Source organism: Scyliorhinus torazame, chromosome 9, assembly GCF_047496885.1.
Source record: "Scyliorhinus torazame isolate Kashiwa2021f chromosome 9, sScyTor2.1, whole genome shotgun sequence".
Classification (NCBI taxonomy): domain Eukaryota; kingdom Metazoa; phylum Chordata; class Chondrichthyes; order Carcharhiniformes; family Scyliorhinidae; genus Scyliorhinus; species Scyliorhinus torazame.
In genome coordinates, this window is record NC_092715.1 from 248,533,160 (window position 1) to 248,558,882 (window position 25,723).

General features: G+C 48.4%; 1 protein-coding gene across 1 annotated transcript in view; it reads left to right on the top strand.

Annotated features, from left to right (window-relative positions):
- Positions 1–25,723, top strand: part of dnah6 (dynein, axonemal, heavy chain 6) — a 522,203-nt gene that overhangs the window by 223,920 nt on the left and 272,560 nt on the right. The window contains exons 37-40 of the mRNA XM_072517256.1: positions 3,089–3,232; positions 4,160–4,381; positions 6,402–6,549; positions 13,791–13,948. Of these exons, the coding sequence (XP_072373357.1) occupies positions 3,089–3,232; positions 4,160–4,381; positions 6,402–6,549; positions 13,791–13,948 (672 nt within the window). The remainder of the gene's footprint in view (positions 1–3,088; positions 3,233–4,159; positions 4,382–6,401; positions 6,550–13,790; positions 13,949–25,723) is intronic.

Genomic DNA, 25,723 nt, shown 5'->3' on the forward strand with positions numbered 1-25,723 from the left:
GACCACATTTCCCGGTCAGGGGTCCATCCAGATGCAGACAAGGTGAGCGCCATTACAGCCATGCCGCAGCCGGCAGACAAGAAAGCAGTGCTACGCTTCCTAGGCATGGTCAACTTCCTGGGGAAGTTCATTCCCAACCTTGCCTCCCACACGACAGCTCTGCGCCACCTCGGCAAGAAGTCCACGGAGTTCCAGTGTCTGCCCACACACCAGAAGGAATGGGATGAGCTCAAAATTAAGCTTACCACAGCCCCGGTATTGGCGTTTTTCGACACATCTCGTGACACTAAAATTTCGACTGATGCCAGCCAGTTCGGCATTGGGGCGGTACTCCTACAGCGAGATGACACTGCATCATGGGCCCCGGTCGCCTATGCCTCGCGGGCCATGACCCCAACAGAACAGCGCTACGCGCAGATCGTAAAGGAGTGCCTGGGTTTGCTGACCGGAATAGACAAGTTCCATGACTACGTGTATGGTCTCCCCCAGTTTACTGTTGAAACTGACCATCGCCCCCTGAACGAGATGACCCCTCGCCTCCAACGCATCCTACTTAAACTCAGGAGGTATGACTTCCAACTGGTCTACACCCCGGGAAAGAACCTTATCATTGCGGATGCCCTATCCAGAGCAGTGAGCACACCGCCCGATTCGGAGGGGTTCGCCTGTCAGGTCGAAGCGCAGGTGGCCTTCACATTGGCAAATCTGCCAGCTGACGACTCCAGTCTGGCCCGTATTCGCCGTGAAACTGCTGCTGACCCCCTTCTACAACGGGTGATGTGCCACATGAAGGGTGGGTGGCTCAAAGGACAGTGCCCGCTGTTCTACAATGTCCGATACGACTTGGCCGTGATTGATGGTGTCCTTCTAAAGCCGGACCGGATTGTGATTCCGCACAGCATGCACAAGCTGGTCCTCGACCAACTACACGAAGGCCATCTAGGGGTCGAGAAGTGCAGACGGAGGGCCCGAGAGACGGTATACTGGCCGGGCATCAGTGATGACATTGCCAATATGGTGCTCAACTGCCCCACCTGCCAAAGGTTTCAACCGGCGCAGCCTCCTGGGACGCTTCAGCCCCATGAGCTGGTGACGTCCCCCTGGGCGAAGGTGGGTGTTGACCTTTTTCACGCGCTCGGCAGGGACTATGTAATCGTCATTGATTACTTTTCAAACTATCCAGAGGTCATACGCCTGCATGATTTGACATCGTCCGCTGTCATAAGGGCCTGCAAAGACACCTTCGCTCGCCACGGCATTCCGATTACTGTCATGTCGGACAATGGGCCCTGTTTTGCCAGCCAGGAATGGTCGTCCTTTGCTGCTTCGTATGGCTTCACACACGTGACGTCCAGCCCTCTGCATCCCCAGTCCAATGGGAAGGCGGAAAAGGGCATTCACATCGTCAAGCGGCTCCTCTGCAAGGCTGCTGCTGCCGGATCGGATTTCTGTCTAGCCCTGCTGGCCTATCGCTTGGCCCCACTAGCCACTGGCCTCTCACCAACCCAGCTGTTGATGGGGCGTGCCCTCAGGACCACTGTGCCATCCATTCTGGTACCCACAACCAACCATGCTCCGGTACTGCACAGAATGAAACAGCAGCGCATTCGCCAGAAGATGGCATATGACACATGGGCAACTGATCTTCCCGCCCTGGCGCCTGGAGACAACGTCCACATCCACCTACCAGAAGGTGGCTGGTCAGCACCTGCCGACGTTCTCCGACGCGTGGCTCCCCGCTCGTTCCTGGTTCGCATGCCTGATGGATCCATTCGTAGGCGCAATCGCCGGGCTCTTCGCCTACTTCCACGCTCGCTACGGGAACTTACACTGACACTGCGCCCTCCTGTTGTTCCTGATATCGACTTTGTGGAGCTTCCTGCCACCATGCCCCTTCCGTCGTCACCCGTGGCCAGGCCCATTCCTCAGCCGGTGGATCCGGACCCACCCTTGAGGCGGTCAACCCGAATTCGTCGCCCACCTACTAGACTGGATCTATGAGCCTGTTTGTACATTGAACTCATAATACCACTGTGTTAATATGTTTCTGTTCTTCTTTGTCGTTATAGGAGTTCGTTTTTGTCGTTCAACATTTCCCCATTCTTTGTTTATGGTACAACCTCGTTGTTATGTCGCACTCGACATCGCCCCTTGTATATAGTTTAGCCCCATGTACATGCTGTAGATATTGCACACACACACACATTCAGATGCACTTAGTACACATCTCTATTTATAGGGTTGCTGGGTTACGGAGAAAGGGTGGCGGTGTGGGCTTAAGTGGGGTGCTCTTTCCAAGGGCTAAGGCAGGCTCGATGGGCACATGTTCTTGTGCAAAAGGGAGGATGTCATGATATTCAGGTAAACATCATAGCACATACATACTGATGGACAGATCAACGGACCAATCAACACACACACAACATCACAGCCAATCACAGGCAAGAGCATACACAGTACAAAACAGGGAACACGACACTTCCTGAGCATTCCAGCAGGAGACAGCTCAGGGCACAGAGCTCATAGCAAGCCATTCAGACATCCACCATGTGCTGAGTGCCACTACAAGATAGTATTAGGAATAGGTCCACAGATTCTAGGGTTATGATCGAACCTCAGTAACCAGTTTACCACTGTAAATAAATGTAAGCAATAAAACTGAGTTGTACCATTCGCAACCGTTTTGGTTCGTCTGTGTAGCAGAGTACCCAACACATCAATCCTGTGTTTTACACCTTGTCAGCTTCTGGCATGCTCTTCTGCACTCCTCATTGGATCTCAATTTGTTTTCTAAAATGTCTTTTGGACATAAATTCCAAAATCTGGTAACTGCTGTTGTCTTTGTCAGAAGATTAATTTTGATAGTAAACTAACTGAACACTTTGTATTCTATTTTAGAATCATGTCACTAAACATACAATAATTTAATAGCTATTGTAATTGATAAAAATGAGGAACTTCAAATGTGCCACAAGCTTCATGCTTCAAGATCTAGAAAAGAATCAGAATTTGAATGAAATGCATTCGCCTGTTTCACTTTTAATTTCCCCTTTTCAAACCAGCTATATGATCTGGTTTTGTTTTATAGGACCCAACCCAATTGAATAGTGTTCTTTGTCAGACATTTGCCTTCTGCTATATGTGGTCCATTGGAGGAAACTTGACTGAAAACCATTGGGATGGCTTTGATTCATTTGTGCGACATCAGTTTGAGGATCATCCGGAGGCCAAGGTAACCACCAAGTGGACAAATAAATACAGTTCTGGCGAAGAGACACATTGGATTTGAAATGTTAATCCTGCTTCCCTCTCCACAGCTGCTGCCAGATGCTGTTGAGCTTTCCGAGCACTGTTTGCTTTTAATTCAAATGAATCCATTGCTTTTCATAACTTTGCCGTGCATGTCTTGGCTACACAAACTGGAAAAACATTGGGCGGTTCTGGCTGAAAACTGACGTGTTTCTCCCCAGAGAAACTGACAGGTTTTCTTTCGAGACCTCACCACACTTTGCCATTTTTTTTACAAAGGTGACATGTTTCACGCTGTCATTGTGAGGGGTGAGGCCTAAAGGTGCCAGCAAGTCCAGCTCCACAGAGATTGAGGGGCGACACGGTAGCACAGTGGTTAGCACTGTTGCTTCACAGCTCCAGGGTCCCAGGTTCGATTTTGGCTTGGGTCACTGTCTGTGTGGTGCTCCGGTTTCCTCCCACAGTCCAAAAATATGCAGGTTAGGTAGATTGGCCATGCTAAATTGCCCTTAGTGTCCTTAGGTTAGGTAGGGTTGCTAGGTTACGGAGAAAGGGTGGCGGTGTGGGCTTAAGTGGGGTGCTCGTTCCAAGGGCTAAGGCAGGCTCGATGGGCTGATTGGCCTCCTTCTGTACTGTAAATTCTATGATTCTTTTTAAAGGGTGCCCCCGATTTCAAATCCGCATCATCGCTAGCATTGTCCACTACCCCCCCCCACCCCATCACCAGCATCTGACCCCCTTCCCCCCCCCCGAATGCTTAAAATGTGAAGTTTCTCATCTAGCCAGCTAACGGAGGCTGGTTTACGGAGATGATTTTGCTGAACTTTCTGTGAAGTAATTATTTGCTATTTTTAACAATGACGTTCACAGCTTTTGAATTGTACTGAAAGCCTGCATTATGTTACCTTAGATACCAACGTCTGGTGACCTGTGGAGCTACTACATGGACTTTCACAACAACCGACTAGACCCGTGGGACAGAATTATTCCCAGTTTTAAGTATGACAGCGAAATTCCATTTTTTGAGATGCTTGTTCCCACAACAGACACTGTGCGATTTGGCTATCTGTTGGAAAAACTTCTTGCTGTTAAGCATTCCGTTCTGTTCACGGGAATAACTGGAGTCGGCAAGGTATAATGCTGTCCGAGCATCTTTTCTGCATTAATTGTATTAGAAGCTCAAGTCAAAGCCACAGTTTGTTTTTAAAATTTGAAATTTAGCCTCAGTAAAGAAAAGCTATCGATAAAGCAAAATTATTTATCTTATCTACATTTGTGTAGTACAAGATTATTCTTCGCTAAAGGTGTTTTTTTCACAACAGTGGTAGAGCTCATTAGAGCATTAATGCTATTACCTTCACGTAATCAGTTATATCTAAAGTTCAGAGGAATCATAGAGAGAAAGAACATGTCACTTATGCTGTCTTTGACTATCTCAGGCCATCCCAAAACATTTCACAGCTAGTATAGTACTTTGGAAGTGTAGTCGATGTGCAGTATACGCCCCCATGTTAACGTATAATGTCAGTTGTTGGATAGGCCCAGTGATGTAGGCATTTTATCCAGATGATTTTAATTATCAAGCCTATATTTTCATTTGTTTGATGGGCCACCTTCCCAATCACACCAGGAGCTAGGCAGCCTATCTACCAATTGTGCACAACTTCTGTTGTGACTCCAAAGGACTCCTGAAAGTGGAGATGTGCATTTGGAAGTGATGTTGCTTTGATTTATCATTGAATGGCTGCAAGATATGTATTAACCAAGTAGAAGGTCTGCCCTTTGCTTTTCCGGTAACTCCCTTGGTGAGTTCTGGTGTACAAGGTCAGGCCAATGAGGGAGATACACTTCCCCAGCAGCTGCAGGAGTATACCCAAGGCCACCATCAAAGTGAAAAAAATATGGCTGATTAATCGAATCATCTGTCACTTAGGTCTTCTATGTGGTTTCATAACACATAGGGGCAGCACGGTAGCACAAGTGGATAGCACTGTGGCTTCACAGCGCCAGGGTCCCAGGTTCGATTCTCCACTGGGTCACTGTCTGTGCGGAGTCTGCACATTCTCCCCGTGTCTGCGTGGGTTTCCTCCGGGTGCTCCGGTTTCCTCCCACAGTCCAAAGACGTGCAGGTTAGGTGGATTGGCCATGACTAATTGCCCTTCGTGACCAAAAATGGTGAGGAGGGGTTATTGGGTTACGGGGTTAGGGTGGAAGTGAGGGTTTAATTGGGTTGGTGCAGACTCGATGGGCTGAATGGCCTCCATCTGCACTGTATGTTCTATTCTATGTCTAACAGCCTTTGAGTCTGCATAAGTTAGGTGGATAAGTAAATTGTGAGGAGGATGCAAAGTCACTTCAAAACTTTTAAATTGTCTCAAATGTCTAATCTGTGATAAAAACAAACTTTTATTCATATCCCCACATCAAAGACAAGTAATTCTTGAATAGCTTCTTTAAGGTGTCAATTGTATTGTGAACTCAGAGTCTCTTGCTGAGATAATTTTAGCATGTAAAACCTAACCAATCATTAATGACATAATGATAGCTTTTGTGACAATGTCAACAAAGAACTCTATTAAAATCTTTTTTTCCTAACCCGCAACTAATGACCTGTCAATCAAAGCAATCCAGCAAAGGTTTGTTTTTTAACTTTCAGTGGCGGTTTATTTATTTTTTTAAATTATAAGAGTATGGGATTTTAAAAATAACTTTAGCTCATGACTGTTATTACAGACCTTATCTGCCCTTCAAGAGTATTTATGTCTACTGCTTAAACACGTGACTGTCACACTGCGCGTTAAGGTGCTTAGACCGGTCAAAATGAGGTTGTCTTGAACTCAGCACTGATTACAAAAAGCCCTGCCCAATGGGGTGATCTCCGTCTTGTGCAAGGTCCCACACCCTTACCCCTGCCAACAAAAATTAGATCTGTCCAAAATGGAGGAAGGATCTGCATCCTGATCCCACCCCTCTTGCTCCCCAAAAATCCATCCCTAGGCTTCTTTGAAAGACCCCCATGGCACCTTCTTGTAAGCTCCCCAGTTGAAAACCCCTGATTTCGCAATAGACACTTTGGTTACAAAGTGAGTAATGTCTGCAGTTTGAAAGATTTAGTAGATGTTTTCATAAACTTAAAAAAATTCTTATTACAGTCTGTTGTTGCACGAAGTTTGCTGAATCAAATCCAAGATGAAGCTAGCTATGTACCCCTTTACATCAACTTTTCCGCTCAGACATCATCATTAAGGACACAAGAGATAATTGAATCCAAACTGGAAAAGAAAAGGAAGAATATTATTGGTAGGATGCAATTCCATACATGTTCAAAATCCGTCAGTGTCATATAATGATGAACTTGTTAAGTTGAAGAAAAATGTCAAAGTGCTAATTCTCAACATGCTTGGCTCATAACTCTCACAATCAATGAAGAGATTTAATGACTGCTTGTTGATCTGCTTTTATTGCTGCTGACTGCATTTGCAATGTCCAGCCTAAAAGTTCTTGGGATCCTACATTCTAGGGGCTTGGATTTTCCAGTTGAAGAAGGGGAAAGGGAGGCAGGTTCAATCCTCAATTGCGAACCCGCCTCTTGTCAGGAATACGAATCAGATGGGATTTTCACATGCTCGGGTTCCTAACAAGGTCAGGAATGGGTCTGCCACCAAAACGGGCAGGCACAAGAGGCAGGAGCAGAGATGTTTCTGCCCGGGGAAGACAGGATAAAGGGCCCTCCTTGATGGCTTTTATTATAACTGCTGCTTAGAACCTTGCTCAAAGTGCTGGCTGAGGAAGATATTTTAAAAATAATATTCTGCTGCCTCTCATAGCTGGGATTTGCTTGTTTGACTCTCTGGAAAGTTCCCTCTCTTAATAAGCTAAGAATTCAAAGAAAAAGCCTTTGCAAAATCATTGGTTTTGACTTCACCTTGCTTGCTGAGTGTCGCTTTCAAACACCATGCCTAAATGACGGAGTGCAGCTCCTCGTTCGTTCTATTTTCTTTAGCACTTGGGTACAGATTGTAATGCGGAAATGATGCAAGTGACAGCAAAGTAATGAATTTGAATTTACTTGCTGTTTTGAGTGGGATTACTGGACATATGTTTCTGAATTAAATGGCCTTTCTCAACAACTCTATGTGAACATTGTGAAGATTTGGAGCCTGTGAATGAACAAGAGGAAGCCAACATGATGACCATCACTGGAGCTGTTTGGCAAACCTGGATACAGCACAGTAAGCACTTTAATGAAATTATGTGAGCTGGAAATGTGAGTGAGACTTCCACCAGATGGGACAGCCCCTTAGGCACAGACTCTGCAACTCTCACTGCAGCTGCTCAAATCTGGAGTAGTTTGTGCTCAGGTCACTCACTCAGTCTATGGAGAGATTCTCAGGCATAGGGCTTCTGGGGGCATGTGACTATGTCATGGAGGCTCCTCACATGGAACAGCTGTACTTCTCCAGGCAGGCCATATTTCCCTCACTGACCTGTTCTTGCAAGAAAAATGGGCTCAAAACACCCGTAAAATAGCCAAATCCGTGGAGGTATGTCCCTCATAATTTGACCTACTCGTCTTAATGCGTACGTTCGTATGATAATTCGTGTGCATCAGAGAAGGCAACCATAGACATCACAAGCTGATGCAGCTGGAGGAAGTATGATACTGGGAGACTGCATTCTGGATGCGCATGGTCATTGTTTGGTTGCAGGTGGCTGATGAGGTTCATGCAACACCTTGTCCGAAAATCTGCCGAGCACAGATGTGTGAAAGGCATTAACAATGCAGAGCCTTCAGAGCTGTGAAGGCTAACTCATATTTGCTACTCTTGTGTCTCATGCAAGTTCCAGTGTAATCCCAAGATGCCCTTCCTCAGTCTTCCCACGGACTGAAGCAGGAGGGAGAAATGTCTGAGGAACAGAGTCACTGCCGTTTAGTGCACCATCCATGGGTGCAAGTGGGTCCTTTGGCCACGATTTATATTATCCTTACAGTGCACAAGGTGGCCATTCAGCCCATTGAGTCTGCACCAGCCCTCTGAATGAGCACACTGCCTAAGCCCACCCTACCCCCGTAACCCAACCTAACCTGCACATCTTTGGACTGTGGGAGAAAACTGGAGCACCCGGAGGAAACCCACGCAGGTACGGGGAGAATGTGCAAACTTCACACAGATAGTCACCAGAAGCCGGAATTGAACCCGATTGCCTGGTGCTATGAGGCAGCAGTGTCACTGTACACCCCCCCCCCCCCCCCCCACTTCCATACAGTTAGAGATATTGGTACTGGGGTGTGGAACATAGGAACATAGTAATTAGGAGCAGAAGTTTGCAACTCAGCCTTCGAGCCTGCTGCGCCATTCAATCAGATCATGGCTGATCTCTTCCTGGTCTCAAAACCACCTCTCCACCTGTTGCCCATATCAATTTAACCCATTTTCTAATCAAACACACATCTATCTATTTCATGAAACCATTTAATGACTCAGATTCCACCGCACTATGGGGCAGTGAGTTCCCCAAATTCACCACCCGCTGCGAGAAGTAGTTCCTCCTCATTTCAGTTCGAAATCTACCACCTCTCAACCTCTACCTGTGACCTCTCGTTCCAGATAACCCCACAAGGGAGAACATTTGGTCTACGTTTACTTTATTAATCCCATTTAGTATTTGATGCACCTCAATCAGATTCCCTTCCATCAAGTATAAGTCCAAACTGTTTAATCTCTCCTCGTACGTCAACCCTTTCATCCCTGGAATCAATCTGGTGCACCTCCTTTTAACTGGCTAGGTGGAGCATTGCACGAATTTGCAGGAGAAAGTGTCTGAAACAGAGGTTTCTGTGATCAGTTCCCCTGGGGAGGAGTATCGTGACACTCATCTGGGCAGCGATAGAGTCACAGTTACGTGATCTCATCTGTCAGAATTTTCTGAGGCCGCACAGACTCATGGTCTGTGAATGGAGGAGTCCATGGAGCAACTGAACCCTACAATGTCTCAGGACTTCAACTTTGAGCGCACAAGCCCTTTCAATGAGAGGGTGGTCAATCTCATGGAGAGCCATATTTATCATAGAATTTACAGTGAGTGCAGAAGGAGGCCATTTGGCCCATCGAGTATGCACCGGCCCTTGGAAAGAGCACCCTACTCCAGCCCACACCTCCTCCCTATCTATGGATTACATGAATCTCTGCATCCTGGACAAGTCAGTCACACATTGCCCCAAAGGTGTCTGGATGGGATGTCAGTTGCACCCCAGTGGCAGCTTTCCTCAAGCCAGCTGTAATACCAACCAATGGTGGAGGATGTGCCAGAAGAGGATGAAGGTCTAACACCTGTCAGGGCACCCTTGTAATCCTCAACTCTCTCTGCCCTTCTGACAGAGAGTGCGTCTGTACAGCAGGGCCTGATGACGAGGGCTGCTCCTTCAGAGATACAGCCAGGAGAGGCCCTAACAGCATCTTCCAAGATGTGGAAACCACCACATCCTTCACAATAGCAAAGCCAGAAGAGTGAGCAGACTACCTGAGCCTTCTCTGTTTTTAGAGGACTGAGAACTCAAGAAATAGAAACAAAGATCATGGGTGGGATTCTCCCCTACCCAGCGGGGCAGGGGGTCCGGCGGGATGGAGCGGCATGAACCACTCCGGCGTCGGGCCGCCCCAAATCAGCACCTTTAGGGGCCAAGCCCTCACCTTGAGGGGCTAGCCCCGCGCCGGAGTGGTTGGCCAGCCGGCGGGTAAGGCCTTTGGCGCCACGCCAGCCGGGGCCGAAAGGACTTCGTTGGGCGATGGAAGTCCGCGCATGCGCGGGAGCGTCAGTGGCTGCTGCCGTCATCCCCGCACATGCGCAGGAGGGGAGTCTCTTCCGCGTCGGCCATGGTGAAGACTGTGGCCGAGGCGGAGGGAAAAGTGTGCCCCCACGGCACAGGCCCGCCCGCGGATCGGTGGGCCCCGATCGCGGGCCAGGCCACCGTGGGGACACCCCCCGGGGCCAGATCGACCCGTGCCCCCCCACCCCCACCCCACCCCACCCCAGGACCCCGGAGCCCACCCGTGCCGCCTAGTCTGGCCGGGAAGAGAGGTGGTTTGATCCTCGCCGGCGAGACAGGCATTCCAGCAGCGTAACTTTGGCACATTGCGGGCCTGAGAATCGCCGGGGGGGGGGGGCCCGCCGACCACCGCGGCGCGATTCCCGCCCCCGCTGAATAGCCACGCCGGAGAATTTGGCAACCGGCGGGGGCGGGATTCACGCTAGCCCCCAGCGATTCTCTGACCCAGCGGGGGGGTCGGAGAATCCCGCCCCATGTTTCAGGTAGATGATTTTTCTCTCCACAAATGCTGCATAACCTGCTGAACATTTCAAGATATTTTGATGTTTTTATTTCTGATTTCCAGCATCTGTAGCATTAGTACTTTTGTATTGTTCCTCAAATGATCGCCCTTGTCCCCTAAAATCTATCAATGGATTTGGGGTTTGGGATGGAACAGCTGTGGAACGTTTTACTGATGGATTGAAGCATCATGGCAGCTACCAGGATAGCATGCACACAGGTGAAAAAGCTCTCCTTATGGTCACAGATCAGCAGCACATTCAGGGAGTGGAACGTCTTCCTGTTAATAAACCTTTCCAGTCATTCAGTCAGTGTCTTAATGGCCACACACGTGCCGTCAATATTTCTCACACTATGGAAACTCTGGTGATGGTGGCAAAACCGTGTGCCCTCTGAGCCAGTGAGGCCCCATTGGTCGGGAATGTAATGTTATCTCCAGCTTTGACGAAGTGGGCGACTGTCAGCTGACTGATGCAGGAGTACGCAGCCGACTGAGATGTCGCAAACGTCTGATCCTTGAAAGGTTCCAGTGGTGAAGAAATTCAAGCCCACAGTAACCTTGACTGCTACTGGCTCATTTGATTTTGAGGGGGGGGGATGTGTTTTCAATGGCAGAATTTCAGATGTATTGTGTTATAATTATTTGTCCCTGATTGGAGCAAGATGTGAGCTGCTCTCTGACGAAAGCATATCTCCTGCAGCCTGTTGATTCGCAGTCTCCTCCAGCATTTGTTTCCCATCATGCCCACTTTGTTTCACCTGTTCCAGTAGATTTTATACTGTAGGTAGTATCTCCTTCCCCATTGCATTTGTCCAATCCTCTGGCCTCATGATGCCGAGAGTTCCTTTCTTCACGTTCTTGCTTCCACTTCCAACTGCATTTTATTGGTTGATGTCCTTGTAGCCTTTGTCCAGAATCTTTCAGTCTTCCCTAAATTCAGAGGGGGTCCCAGAGGATTGGAGAGTTGGCAAATGTTAGCCCTTATTCAAGAAAGGGTATAAGGACATACATAGTAACCACAGGCCAGTGTTTCTGACTGTATCATCTTATATGGGCAATTTTGCAGCATGGGCCCTTGAGAAGGTAGAGAGAAGATTCATCAGAATTGTTCCAGGGATGAGAAAAAAACCATAACTGAGGGAGACTGACTCTCCAGGCAGTTGGGCAGGAACATGCGTGACTTCATCACTGAGGAGAGGGAAGGGATGACGAAGGAGATAGAGATGCTACCCTCAGCAAGGAATCTCCCAAACAGGCCAAACTGCCCAAGGATCAAGAATGATACCAGAACCGTGAAGCTGCAGCTCCAAGGAAAGACGGAGCAGCCTGGGACACTTTTCCCAAGAAAGGAGAAAGTTGAAATGTCACTTGATAAATGCCTGTAAAAGCATTAGCAGATTTGATGGGATAGGTGTGTAGAAAATGTTTTCTATGATGCAGCCATCAAAAACTAAGAGTCATGATTGTAAGGTGGTCACTAATAAATGCAAAAGGAATTTAGGAGCAATTTCTTTAGGCAGGGAGTGATTAGATTGTCAAACTTTCTGCCAGATGGAGTCATTTAAGGTGAAGCTCAACAAGTACTTGAGGGAAGAAGGAATAGCAGGATATGCTGATAGGGTTAGATGTAGGAGGGTGGGAGGAGGCATTTTGCAGAGATGGAACAACAGCACAGACTAGTGGAATCGAATGGCCTGTTTATGTGTGGTAAATGCATTGTGTTAACCATACCAAAATGCTAAGGTGACCAGTATGCTTTTAAGAGCAGCTGGCATCAGATGTTGCACAATTTGCTCCTTGCCTGTGCACTGGGAGGCCTGCATTTTATTTTTGCAAAGAAACCTGACTGGCAATGCACTAAAAAATCAGCTCCTAGCGTTTTTCAGATATTCAATACCCAAAGAACAGAATGCTTTCCGCCACAGAACCAGAAACCATTGTCAGATCATTTGTACAATGACGACTCAGAATTTTACACAGTGCCCAGGGCACCGGGGAAGATATCCAATACAAAGCACTGAAGTGATTTTGTCTCCAACTATAATGCCATCAGTGGCCATCCCCTTAAGTCTCCGAGTTTCCATTTCGGCTATAGGATGGTGTCATTGGCTCAGCGTTGTCAGTGAGGGTCCATAGGCCAATGTCAGCCACCTTGATGTTCTCGTGATATAAACCCAGCGTCATCGATCAGGCTGACAACAACACTGTAAATCGATTATTCCATGTCAGAGGATTTAGCAAAGTTATTCGCTTCTTGGGACTGATTCTTCTTCCTGATGATTGCTTTTACCCAAAGTCTTCCCTCTGTGAAACAAGTTTGCAAAATTTGCCTCGTAACTTGGTCATGGGATGTGGTAAAGAAAGCAAATTGATTCTTCAACAGATTTTCTACGAGTTTAGATCTCTACACTTTGACAAAGTTTTTTCTTAGCACCAATAACAAATTTCACATTAAATAAGCTATTATTATACATAGATATTAAATTTAGTTTTATGCAGTAAAGATTCATAGGTCACAGAAGCATAAAAATCCTATGGAAAGATTGGATGAAGGAATTTGTTGGAAGTCAAGAAACATGCCACATTACACACAACAATAGATTGTAATCTTTTTCATACATTCCATAATTACCAAACAAAACACTTTAAAACAATGAATGTTGAAATTGTGTAAGCCCATACAAGCCAATGGAAAATGTGAATTGGCATGTTCCTTGGCAGTGGGAGGTGGCGCACCATTGTTATCAATGGGAATTTCAATCGAAGTCACCCCATGCCACCAAGAAACCTGCGAGCGGGGGTGCGCTGCCCGCAGGACCAAAGAATCTCCCCACCAGCGAACAGCCGGAGAATTTCAGCCGTGATCTTGATTTGGAGATAAGTTTGTTATTTCAGGGCAGCACAGTGATGCAGTGGTTAGCACTGCTGCCTCCCAGCGCTGAAGACCCGGGGGCGATCCCGACCCTGGGTCACTGTCCAGAGTTTTCACATTCTCTCCGTGTCTGTGTGGGTCTCACCCTCACAACCCAAAATGTTAGGCACGCTTGGTGAATTGGCCACGCTAAATTGACCCTTAATTGGGAAAAAAATGAATTGGGTACTCTAAATTTATAAAACAAAAAAAAAGCTTGTTATTTCAGCTATCCTGTTTGATAGCATGAATATACTGACCCACAAAAGTTTAATTAGAATGGCTATTTTTTTGAACAGGTGCTCCATGGAATAAGAGAGTCATCATTTTTGTGGATGATCTTAACATGCCCAAATTGGACCGTTATGGATCTCAGTCACCTATTGAGCTTCTTCGGCAATACCAGGACTTTGGGGGATTCTATGACAGAGAGAAACTCTTTTGGAAGGAAATACAGGTGATGCACGAAAACATACTTTAGCTTTGTAAGGTTACAATAAAACTCACAGCCCAATTTGATTTTACTTATGTAAGTTTTAACTGGTACAAACTTGTACATTTATTTTAACAATGCCGGCTCGCACTTGTTAAATTTTTATTTTTTGTGCATTAACGTATTTTGTTTCTCATTTAGTGATGTATGTTATTAATTAATGAACTACAAAAGCGCAGGAGGCCCTAAAAGGTAAGTTCAAACAAAGTTGAATTCAACAACCAAAGGAAACATTAAGATCATGGCTGATCTGTGTATGTTTTGAATTACACATTACCCATCTAGGCCTGATAACCTCCGTCTTAAAAACATTCAGTGACCCCACCTCCACTGCGTTCTGAGGCAGAGTTCCAAAACCGTACAACCCGCAGAAAAGAAATTCTGCTCCTCTCTGACCTAAAAGGGCAACCCCTAATTTTAAAGCAGTGCTCCCTAGTTTCAGACTCGCCCACAAGAGGAAACACCCATTCCATTTCCACCTCGTCAAGATCATTCAGGATCTTACACGCATTGATCAAGTCACCCCTCACCTTCTTATCTCCAGTGGAAACAAGCCCAGTCTGTCCAACCTATCCTCATAAGACAACCCACTCATTCCAGGTATCAATCTCATAAATTTCCTCTGAACCGCCTCCAATGCATTTACATCTTTCTTTAATAAGAAGGCTAAAACTGCACACAATATTCATGATATGGGGCAAAATTCTCCGGAAATGGCGCGATGTCCGCCGACTGGCGCCCAAAACGGCGCAAATCAGACGTGCATCGCGCCGCCCCAAAGGTGCGGAATGCTCCGCATCTTTGGGGGCCGAGCCCCAACCTTGAGGGGCTAGGTCGGCACCGGACAAATTTCCGCCCCGCCAGCTGGCGGAAAAGGCCTTTGGTGCCCCGCCAGCTGGCGCGGAAATTACATCTCCGGGCGGCACATGCGCGGGAGCGTCAGCGGCCGCTGACAGCTTCCCACGCATGCGCAGTGGAGGGAGTCTCTTCTGCCTCCACCATGGTGGAGACCGTGGCGAAGGCGGAAGGGAAAGAGTGCCCCCACGAAACAGGCCCGCCCGCGGATCGGTGGGCCCCGATCGCGGGCCAGGCCACCGTGGGGGTACCCCCCGGGGCCAGATCGCCCCGCGCCCCCCCCAGGACCCCGGAGCCCGCCCGCGCCGCCTTGTCCCGCCGGTAAGGTAGGTGGTTTAATTTACGCCGGCGGGACAGGCATTTTAGCGGCGGGACTTCGGCCCATCCGGGCCAGAGAATCGCGCGGGGGGGGGCGATTCCCGCCCCCGCCGAATCTCAGGTGCCGGAAACTTCGGCAACCGGTGGGCGCGGGATTCACGCCAGCCCCCGGCGATTCTCCGACACGGCGGGGGGTCGGAGAATCTCGCCCCAGGTCTCACCGATGTCCTGTATAACTGAAGCATAACATCCTTACTTATAATTTAAATTCCTGTTATAATAAAGGGTAGCATTCCATTAGCCTTCTTAATTACTTGCTGTGCCTGCTTACTAACATTTTTTGACTCAGGCATTACAACCCCTAGATGTCTCTGCACCTTGGAATTCTGCAGTTGTTCTCCGCTTAAAATAATACTCCACTTCACATTTTTCCACATTATACTCCACCTGCCAGATTTGTGCCCTCTCACTCAATCCATTTATATTCATCTGCAACCTCTTTATGTCCTCTTTGCAACATACTTTCCCACCTATTCATGTGTCATCTGCAAATTGAGCTACCATGCCTTTGCTCCTCTCATCTCCGTCATTGATATAAGTTGTCAAAAGTTGAGGCTCCAGCACAAACCCTTGCAGGATTACACTCATCACATCGTATCTCAGAAAAAAGACCCATTTTTTTCTGCCAGTCAGCAAAGCTTTTATCCATGCTATTATTTTCTGCAATAACCTTTGATGTGGCACTTTATCAAATGCCTTTTGGAAATTCAAGTACCGTATGTCAAGTACAATACAGTGAACTTTGCACATAACCAGTGGGAGAGAGAGCACATCCACACTCGGAGTGAGGCACAGTGTGTGGGTATCGGGAATTTGGAACAGAGTGAGAATTCGGTGCAGAGTTGAAAGAGGTGCTTTTTGCTTTTTCTCCTTGCTTTCTAACTTTTTCAATCTTCAGAGAGTGGTCTTGCCCTGCTGCAGCAGCAGCAGTAAAGGCTACAAGAGAGAGTGTTGGTTGGCAAGTAATATATAATGTTGGGAAAGTCTTTGCTACTGTTCTCGCTTCTAGTTTGAAAGCTCTTTTTGTGGTTTATAGTTTGTAATAATAATCTTTATTCATGTCACAAGTAGGCTTACATTAACACTGCAATGAAGTTACTGTGAAAATCCCCTTGTCGCCACACTCCGGCAGCTGTTTGGGTATACTGAGGGAGAATTCAGAATGTCCGATTCACCAAACAAGCATGTCTTTTCTGACTTGTGGGAGGAAACTGAAGCACCTGGTGGAAACCCATGCAGACACCGGGAGAACGTGTAGGCTCTACACAGACAGTGACCCAAGCCGCCAATCAAGCCCGGGTCCCTGGTGCTCTCTGTGCTAGCATACCGCCCTAAGGGCTATATTTGGTAGTAATGAGGACCAGGAAAGAAGGGGCCTAGAGAATTAGATATAATCTGATATCAAACACCTTCCAAAGGTTTAATTTAAAAGCAGGAGAGCTCAAAGCCGTAGGTTGCTCTTCATGCTCCAAGTGGGAAGCTGGGAACTTTTCCAGTGCCTGGGACCAGCATGTATGCAGGAGGTGTCTCCAGCTGCAGCTCCTGGAAGGCCAGGTTTCATAAGTGGAGCAATGGCTGGGGACACTGTGGAACATCCATGGGGCAGGGAGCATTGTGGATAGCATGTTTAGAGGTGGCCACACCGCAGTCAGGCAGACTCCACAGGCATGAAGGGAATGGATGACTACCAGACAGGGCAAGAGGGTTGGGCAGGCAGTCCAGGAATCTCCTGAGGCCATTTCTCTGCAAAACAGATATACCGCTTTGGATACTGTTGAGGGGAATGACCTCTCAGGGAAAAGTAGCAACAGGAAAATCTGTTGCACCACGGTTGGTTCTGTTGCAAAGGGGAGGAGTAAAAAGTGTGGGAATGCAAATGTTCTCAGGGATTCAATTGTAAGCAGCATAAATAGATGTTTCTGTGGCCTAAAGCGAGAAACTAGGATGCTGCATTGCCTCCCTGCTGCTCGGGTTAAGGATGTCTCGGAGCAGTTACAAGATAGTCTGCAGGGGGAAGGGTGAAAAGCCAGTCTTCATGGTACATATTGGTACAAATGGCATAGGTAAAAAAAAGTGATGAGGTCCTAAAAGCCGATCATAGGAAGTTAGGAAGAAAGTTGAGAAGTCGGACCTCAAAGGTAGTGATTTCAGGATGACTAGAGAGAAAACAGACCAGTCAGCCTGATGTTGGTAGCGGTGAACTGTTAGAGTCCATTATAAAAGATTTAATAGCAGAGCACTTGTAAAACATTGGCAGGATTGGACAGAGTCGGCATGAATTTGCAAAAGGGAAATCCTGCTTGACAAATCTACTGGAATTCTTTGAGGATGTACCTCGTAGAAGTGATGAGGGGGAGTCAGTGGTTTTGATATATTTGGACTTTCAGAAGACTTTCAACCGAGACCCACAAAAGAGATTAAAGTAAAATTGAAGTGCATGGGATTAGGGGTAGTGTATTGAGTTGGATAGAAAACTGGTTGTCAGACAGAAACAAAGTGTAGGAATAAATGGGTCCTTTTCCAAATGGCAGGCAGTGATTAGTGGGGGACCATAGGGATCTGTGCTGGAACCCCAGCTATTCTCAATATCGATTTATGATTTAGATGAGGGAATGAAATGTAATTCTCTAACTGTGCAGAGGACACAAAGTTGGATGGGAGGGTGAGTTGCGGTGACAATGTTGAGATTTTTCTGTGTGATTTAGACAAGTTGAGAGAGTGGGCAAATGAATGGCAATATAATTTGGATAAATGTGAGGTTATCTACTTTGGTAGCAAAAACGAGAATGCAGATTATTATCTGAATGGTCATAAATTAGGAGAGGGGAATGTGCAATGAGACCTTGGTGTGGTCGATTCAGAGGCCTGCCCGCCAGTGATCCGACGTGTAACCTGTGCTTGTTCATTCTTTTCCCCAAGTGCCGCGCAATACGATGGAAAAAGCTGCCATTACTGTTGGCGGGCTACACGCTTCCTTCTCCACCCGAAATCAGGCTTTACCGAGTTCTGATAGGTTTCCGCCCACAGTCTTTGCTCATGGGTATTTCATTTGGCCAAAATTTGGCTTCTGGTACTCGTGGAAGAGGATGCCGCGTGAAATGCCACATTCTGTGCATTCTCTTCCATCAGAAAAGTAAGATGAGTATCCAGTGGATCTTTAGATTTATGCCAAATGCCGCAAGAGAAGTGACTTGGCCCCTTTTGCTTCACACAGCTGCTCTCATTTTAATTTGCTGCAGTCTTTCGGACTCCCGCAGCAACATGTTTATTCCATCCTTCCCACTGTGGTGGCTGAGGAGAAGCAGAGACATCTTCAAGGAAAATCCCAATTCATGTTTAATTTAGTATGCTGATTACTCAAAGGACGTTACCTGTTTAGCCCCTCGTGGAGATGACCCAAAACGTGTTGCTTCTGGATGATCAGGAGAGAACATCTGCTCATGGGAATGACTGTCAAATCACTGGCAGGAGAACGCGATTAAACATAGATCTAAAATTGTAGCAATATCCTTATAGGAGAGTTAGCTAACATTTTATATATCAATCTACATTTTCATGTAAAAATAGATAAAGAAGAAAAAGAAATTGGGTTATGATATTTGGAAAAATGGATAGGTGCAGTCAGTCACTTGTGGCAAAATAAAAGGCGACCCTCTGAATTGTGTCCACTGGTGATCTTGATTACTTTAATGCTGCAGCTTTTCAGAATTGATTTAAACAATTTTTGGTCTAAATGCACAAACATGACAAATCTCCCTAAACAATTTTGCGTTGATAATTAAGGTTGTGATTTTATGTCATTAGTTATTGATCAATGGTAACTCATGATGACGAATGAGGATTGATACATACACAGAACTGTAACATTGTGGTTCGGCTATGGGACTACTAATCCAGAGGCCTGGATGAATGACCTGGAGACACGAGTTCAAATTCCACCACGGCAGTCTGCAAAATTAAATTTAGTTAATTAATTAAATCTGGAAGGAATTTACTATTGGGTTGTTGTAAAAACTTGTCTGATTCATTAATGCCCTTGAGGGAAGGAAATCCACTATTCTTACCTGGTATTACCATACATACCTGACTCCAGGCTCACTGCAATGTAGTTGACTCATAATTATTCTCTGAAAAGGCCTACCCAGCCACGTTCAAGAAGGCAGCTCAACACGAGCTTCTCAAAGGTAATTAGGGTGGGGCAGTAAATGTTGGCTTTGCCAATGATGCCCACATCCTGTGAATGAATGAAAAAAGATAATTGCATTGCCTTTGATAAAATAAACTTGGAGGAAGAAAGTGATGATATGTTACCACGTGTAGAATATTAGTCATGTATTACAGCATTTTACCGGAATAGGACATTCAGCCCAACAGGCCTGTGCCTGCCTTTGTGCTATTTGTTAGCCTCTTGCCCAACTTCATTTTACCCTATCAGCGTATCCTTCTGTTATGTGTTTATACTGATTTCTGCAAAGCAGCACTGAAGCTGCATTGAGCACTGTATAATGACTTATGCATGACAAACGTCGCCGATCGCTGGTGCAGGTAACCGTGCAGAGTAAAGAAGCAGCCTGTACTGCACACCTTGTTAATAAAGTGTGGCTAATAAAGTGTGGTAGACACCACTAGTGGTATACTGTATGTATTACGGCACTGCCCATATATTACAGGTACGATGGTAAATCCTTGCTGATGTGTTGGGTAAGCTGGATCGATGTGGACTGCACTTGATGCAGTGTAGCGAGAGACAGACCTCCAACACTTGATAAGATGCAACACGATTTTATTTAACATCTAAACTATTATACATGTTTAACTGTGGGTTGACACTATGCTGACTTGACTGGAGACCTGATACAAGCCTAACCAGACTTATTAGCTACCACATGGTGTTTGCACTGGCCAGCTCACTAACTCTGACTGTCTCAGAGGCTGGGTCCCGAGAGAGCGGGAAAACTGGTGCCCTCTGGCTTTATAGTGTTTGTGTCCTGTCTGATGATTGGCTGCTCTGTTGTGTGTGCTTACTGGTCATCCTGTGTGTCAATCACTGCCTGTCTGCACTCCATTATATACATAGATGTATATTATGACACCTGCCTGCTGGCTCCGCCCAGCAGGCGGCGTATAAAAGTGTATGCTCTCCTGCGTTGATTCCATTCTGCTTCCAGCTGCGGGAGGCACAACACCTTGTGCAATAAAGCCTCGATTGTTTCACCATTCTCGTCTCGTGGTAATTGACAGTACATCAATTTATTGCACAAGGTTTTAAAAGATGGATCTTCTAATCAAGCCTGATCGCCTGCAGCTGAGCCCTCACGCAGCCAATGCCACGTCTACCTTCGACACTGGCTAGCCTGCTTCGAAGGCTACCTCAGAGCAGCCACTGAAGAACCCTCAGACTCACAGAATTCTAAGTCCTTTACTTGCGGGTGAGCCCTGAAATTTCCCCCCTCATCCAGGATGCGCCCACTTACTCAGAAGCGATGACGCTCCTAAAGGGACATTACGTTAAACCGGTGAACCAAGTGTACGTCAGGCACCTCCTGGCCACGAGACGGCAACTCCCAGGGGAGACTCTGGATGATTTCTTGCGGGCCCTCCAGATCCTCGGTAGGAACTTTGACTGCCAGGCAATTTCGGCAGTCCAACACACCAAACTTTTAATCAGAGATGCATGCAGTCTACGTACGTTCGCCAGTGACTACTGGAAGGGGGTAAGCTCGATCTTGCGGGGAGTAGGCAGCTTGCAAATTCACTAGAAATGGCTTCCCGTAACCTGGAGTCCTACACCCCCGACCGCGCGTCAACCTCGTGGGTCCCACCAGCTGCCAACTCCAGCTCACCGCAAGCCTGCGCCGCGTGGCAGCCAGCCAACTCTGGGGGGCCCAAGTGTTATTTTTGTGGACAAAGCAAACACCCAAGACAGCGCTGCCCGGCGCGGAGCGCGACCTGCACCGGGTGTGGGAAGAAAGGACACTTTGTTTCTGTTTGCCAGGCCCGGTCGGTCGCCGCTGTTTCCAGGCCCAGCATTTCTCCACCCCCCATGTGCGACCCAGGGGCGTCGCCATCTTCTCCTCCGCAAACCACGTGCGGCCCATGGGCGCCGCCATCTTCCCCACCACAATCCACGTGCGGCCCGTGGGCGCCGCCATCTATGATGCCGCCCACCATGTGCGGCCCGTAGGCTCCGCCATCTTCAGCGCCATTTTGGACCGTGCCTCAGGACCCCGGCTCGTCTGGCCGTTTGCCGCCTACTGCTATCTCCGCCACTGCTGATCAGCCTGAGACCTCCCAACATCTTCCGCAGCTCGCCTCCATCACCCTGGATCAGTCTCGGCCCTGTAACCATGCGACCGCTACGACAATGATGAAGATCAACGGACATGAGACGACCTGCCTCTTTGACTCCGGGAGCACAGAGAGTTTCATCCACCCCACTACGGTAAGGCGCTGCTCCCTCCTGGTATACCCAGTCACCCAGAAAATCTCCCTGGCCTCCGGATCCCATTCCGTTGAAATCCGGGGGTACTGGAACGCGGCCCTCGCCATCCAGGGCGTAGAGTTCAGCAACTTCAGGCTCTACGTCCTCCCCTACCTCTGCGCTGCCCTGTTGCTTGGCCTGGATTTTCAATGCCATCTCCAAAGCCTTACTTTGAAATTCGCGAACCACCCCCCCCCCCCCCCCCCCCCCTTCACCGTCTGCTGCCTCACGACCCTTAAGGTCGATTCACCTTCTCTGTTTGCGAACCTCACCCCGGACTGCAAACCCGTCGGCACTAGGAGCAGACGGTACAGTGCCCAAGATAGGACCTTCATCAGGTCGGTGGTCCTAACGGCTTCTGCGGGAGGGGATCATTGAGGCCAGCAATAGCCCCTGGAGAGCTCAAGTAGTGGTGGTGAAGACTGGGGAGAAGCACAGGATGGTCATTGACTACAGTCAGACCATGAACCAGTATACGCAGCTCGGTGCGTACCCCCTCCCACGCATATCTGACATGGTCAATCAGATTGCGTAGTATCGAGTCTTCTCTACAGTTGACTTGAAGTCCGTCTGCCACCAACTCCCCATCCGCCCGGAGGACCGCCAATACATTGCATTCGAAGCAGATGGCCGCCTCTATCACTTCCTCAGAGTTCTCGTCGGCATCACCAATGGGGTCTCAGTCTTCCAGGGCGGGATGGACCGAATGGTTGACCAGTACGGCCTGCGGGGCACCTTCCCGTACCTAGATAATGTCACCATCTGTGGCCACGATCAGCAGGACCACGACGCAAACCTCCAAAAATTCCTCCATACCGCCAAACTCCTTAACCTCACATACAATAAGGGGAAATGCATGTTCCGTATCAACCGCTTAGCCACCCTTGGCTACTAGTGGAAAATAGAGTCCTAGGGCCCAACCCCGACCGCATGCGCCCCCTCCTGGAGCACCCTCTCCCCCACTGCCCCAAGGCCCTGAAATGATGCCTGGGGTTTTTCTTGTATTACGCCCAGTGGGTCCCTAATTATGCGGACAAGGCCCGCCCACTCATCAAGTCCACAGTTTTTCCCCTGATGGCTGAGGCCCACCAGGCGTTCAGCCACATCAAGGCAGACATCGTCAAGGTCACGATGCACGCGGTCGACGAGACCCTCCCCTTTCAGGTGGAGAGCGATACATCAGACGTGGCTCTGGCCGCCACCCTCAACCAGGCGGGCAGACGCATGGCCTTCTTTTCCTGCACCCTCCATGCCTCCAAAATTCGGCACTCCTCTGTCAAAACGGAGGCCCAAGCCATTGTGGAAGCTGTGCGACATTGGAGGCATTACCTGGCCGGCAGGAGATTCCCTCTCCTCACTGACCAACGGTCAGTTGCCTTAATATTTAATAATACACAGCGGGGCATGATCAAAAATGACAAGATTTTGAGGTGGAGGATCAAGCTCTCCACCTATAATTATGAGATCTTGTATCGTTCGGGGAAACTCAACGAGCCCCCTGATGCAGTATCCCGCGGTACCTGTGCCAGCGCACAAGTGGACCGACTCCGGGCTCTCCACTATGTCCTCTGCCACCCGGGGGTCACCCGGTTCTTCCATTTTGTCAAGGCCCACAACCTGCCTTACTCCATTGAGGAGGTCAGGACCGTTACCAGAGACTGCCAAGTCTGCGCAGAGTGCAAGCTGCACTTCTACCGGCCAGATAGAGCGCATCTGGTGAAGCCTCCCACCCCTTTGAACGCCTCAGTATGGACTTCAAACGGCCCCTCCCCTCCACCGACCGCAACGTGTACTTCACCAACATAATTGACGAGTACTCCTGGTTACCTTTCGCCATCGCGTGCCCCGGCATGACTTCTGCCACGGTAATCAAATCCCTGCACAGCATTTTCACTCTGTTCGGTTTCCCCACCTACATCCACAGCGATCGGGGATCCTCGTTCATGAGCCATGAGCTGCGTCAGTTCCTGCTCAGCAAGAGCATCGCCTCGAGCAGGACGACCAGCTACAACCCCCGGGGAAACGGGCAGGTGGAGAGGGAGAAAGGGACGGTCTGGAAGGCCGTCCTGCTGGCCCTGTGGTCTAAAAATCTCCCGTTCTCCCGCTGGCAGGAGGTCCTCCCCGACACGCTCCACTTCATCCGGTCGCTCCTCTGCACCGCCACTAATGAGACCCTCACAAACGCCTTTCCCTGGAAGTCCACCTCCTGGGTCTCACTCCCAACATGGCTGACAGTTTCTGGACCCGTCCTCCTCCGGAAGCAACTGTGGAGCCATAAATCGGACCCTTTGTCGAGAAAGTCCACCTACTACATGCAAACCCGCAGTACCCCTACGTAGCACACCCCAATGGGTGCCAAGACACAGTCTCCCTCCGCTCCGGGACTTGGCACCCGCTGGGTCCCCACCCATGACTCCCGACCTGACACCTCCCCCGGTTGCCTCATTCACCCCTGCGCCACCCACCTTCTCACCAGAAAATCTCACCGCAGCCCCCACCCCAGCGGGATCCGTCCTCCCACTGGATTCACTCAGGGGTGACGAAGACGAGGACAACACGCTCCCGGAGTCGCAGGTGACCACGTCGGCGCCCACACCACCACCAGGGCTGAGGCGATCGCGGCGGAGGGTCTGAGCCCCCGACAGGCTTAATTTGTAATGTTTTTGTCACCCCACCGGACTTTTTTTTAACAGGGGGTGAATGTTGTAGACATCACTAATGGTATATTGTATGTATTAGGGCACTGCCCATATATTACAGGTACGACGGTAAATCCCTGCCTGCTGGCTCTGCCATCATAAAGCTTCTTTAGTTTGCCAACCTCCGTGCTTCCTAGCATCAATCCTTGGACACAACACACAAACTGGCCACAAGGATGTCAAGCAGAACTTGCTAGCCACCAGGAGGAGAAACAAATAGTCGGGAAAAAGGACTTCAAAGAAAAGCTCTCCACGTGCTCTGGACAGAACACGTTCGGTGGACATAATCATCACCCTGAGAGGTGATTACAGAACAATTGCAGAAGCATATGTAGAGTGGGGGTGGTTAAGAAAACAGGCTGATACTCAGATTGTGTCTTGTTTCCCAAGGGAAAAGCAAGGAAGCTGCAAGAAAGCATGTTGCAAAGTGTGCATACAGGGAAGCTCCATTAGGAAGAAAATGCCCGGGGTTTTTGATGCTGTGTGACCCTTCGGCCAAAATGTGGAGCGATTGAGCTCTTGGGCGAAATTCTCCTACCCGCCCCGCCACATTTCTGCGCCGACCGGCCGGCGGGAGTCTCCGTAACACCGGCCGGTCAATGGGGTTTCCCATTGTGGGGCACCCCCACGCCGTCGGGAAACCCCCGGGTGCCGGCAGAACGGAGGCTCCCGCCGGCGGAGAATGACGCCCCTTGTATGGAACGGTTTGACTACCTGGTGCAAACAATCAAAATAGCAGAAGATATTAGGTTTCCCACGTTCCTAAGCACAATGGGGGGGGGGGGGGGGGGGGGTGGAGAATGTTTATTCTCCTTTGAAGGTTAGAGCAGCCAGAAAAGCCAGACACTAAGACATATGAAGAAATCACAAGAGATTCTGAAAGCACACAATTCACCAAAGCCTTTAGTTCAGAAGATATATAAGAGCAGAATTAGGCCATTTGGCAAACATAATCACGAAGAGGGAGAATCAATTGCACAATTTGTGGCATACAGTCAGTTTGGTAATGAATTAAATGGTGCAATTTGGGACAGACAGGTCTGGTCTGAGAAGTGAGGCAATACAGAAACCGTTGCTATCCGAGAGTAACCTTACTCTGAAAAAGACCATTGAAATTGCTGTATTTATGGAGCTGGCGGTGACTGAGTTTGAGTACTCGGGTACACAAAATTTCAGCTGACTCGACACCTAGAGTTTCGAAACTCGAACTCGTACGTGCCACTGGTGTGAGAAGACAGGACATTCAGCTGTGGAGTGCTGGTGCAAGGATATTGTAATTTGATTTTGATTTGATTTGATTGATTATTGTCACATGTATTAGTATAC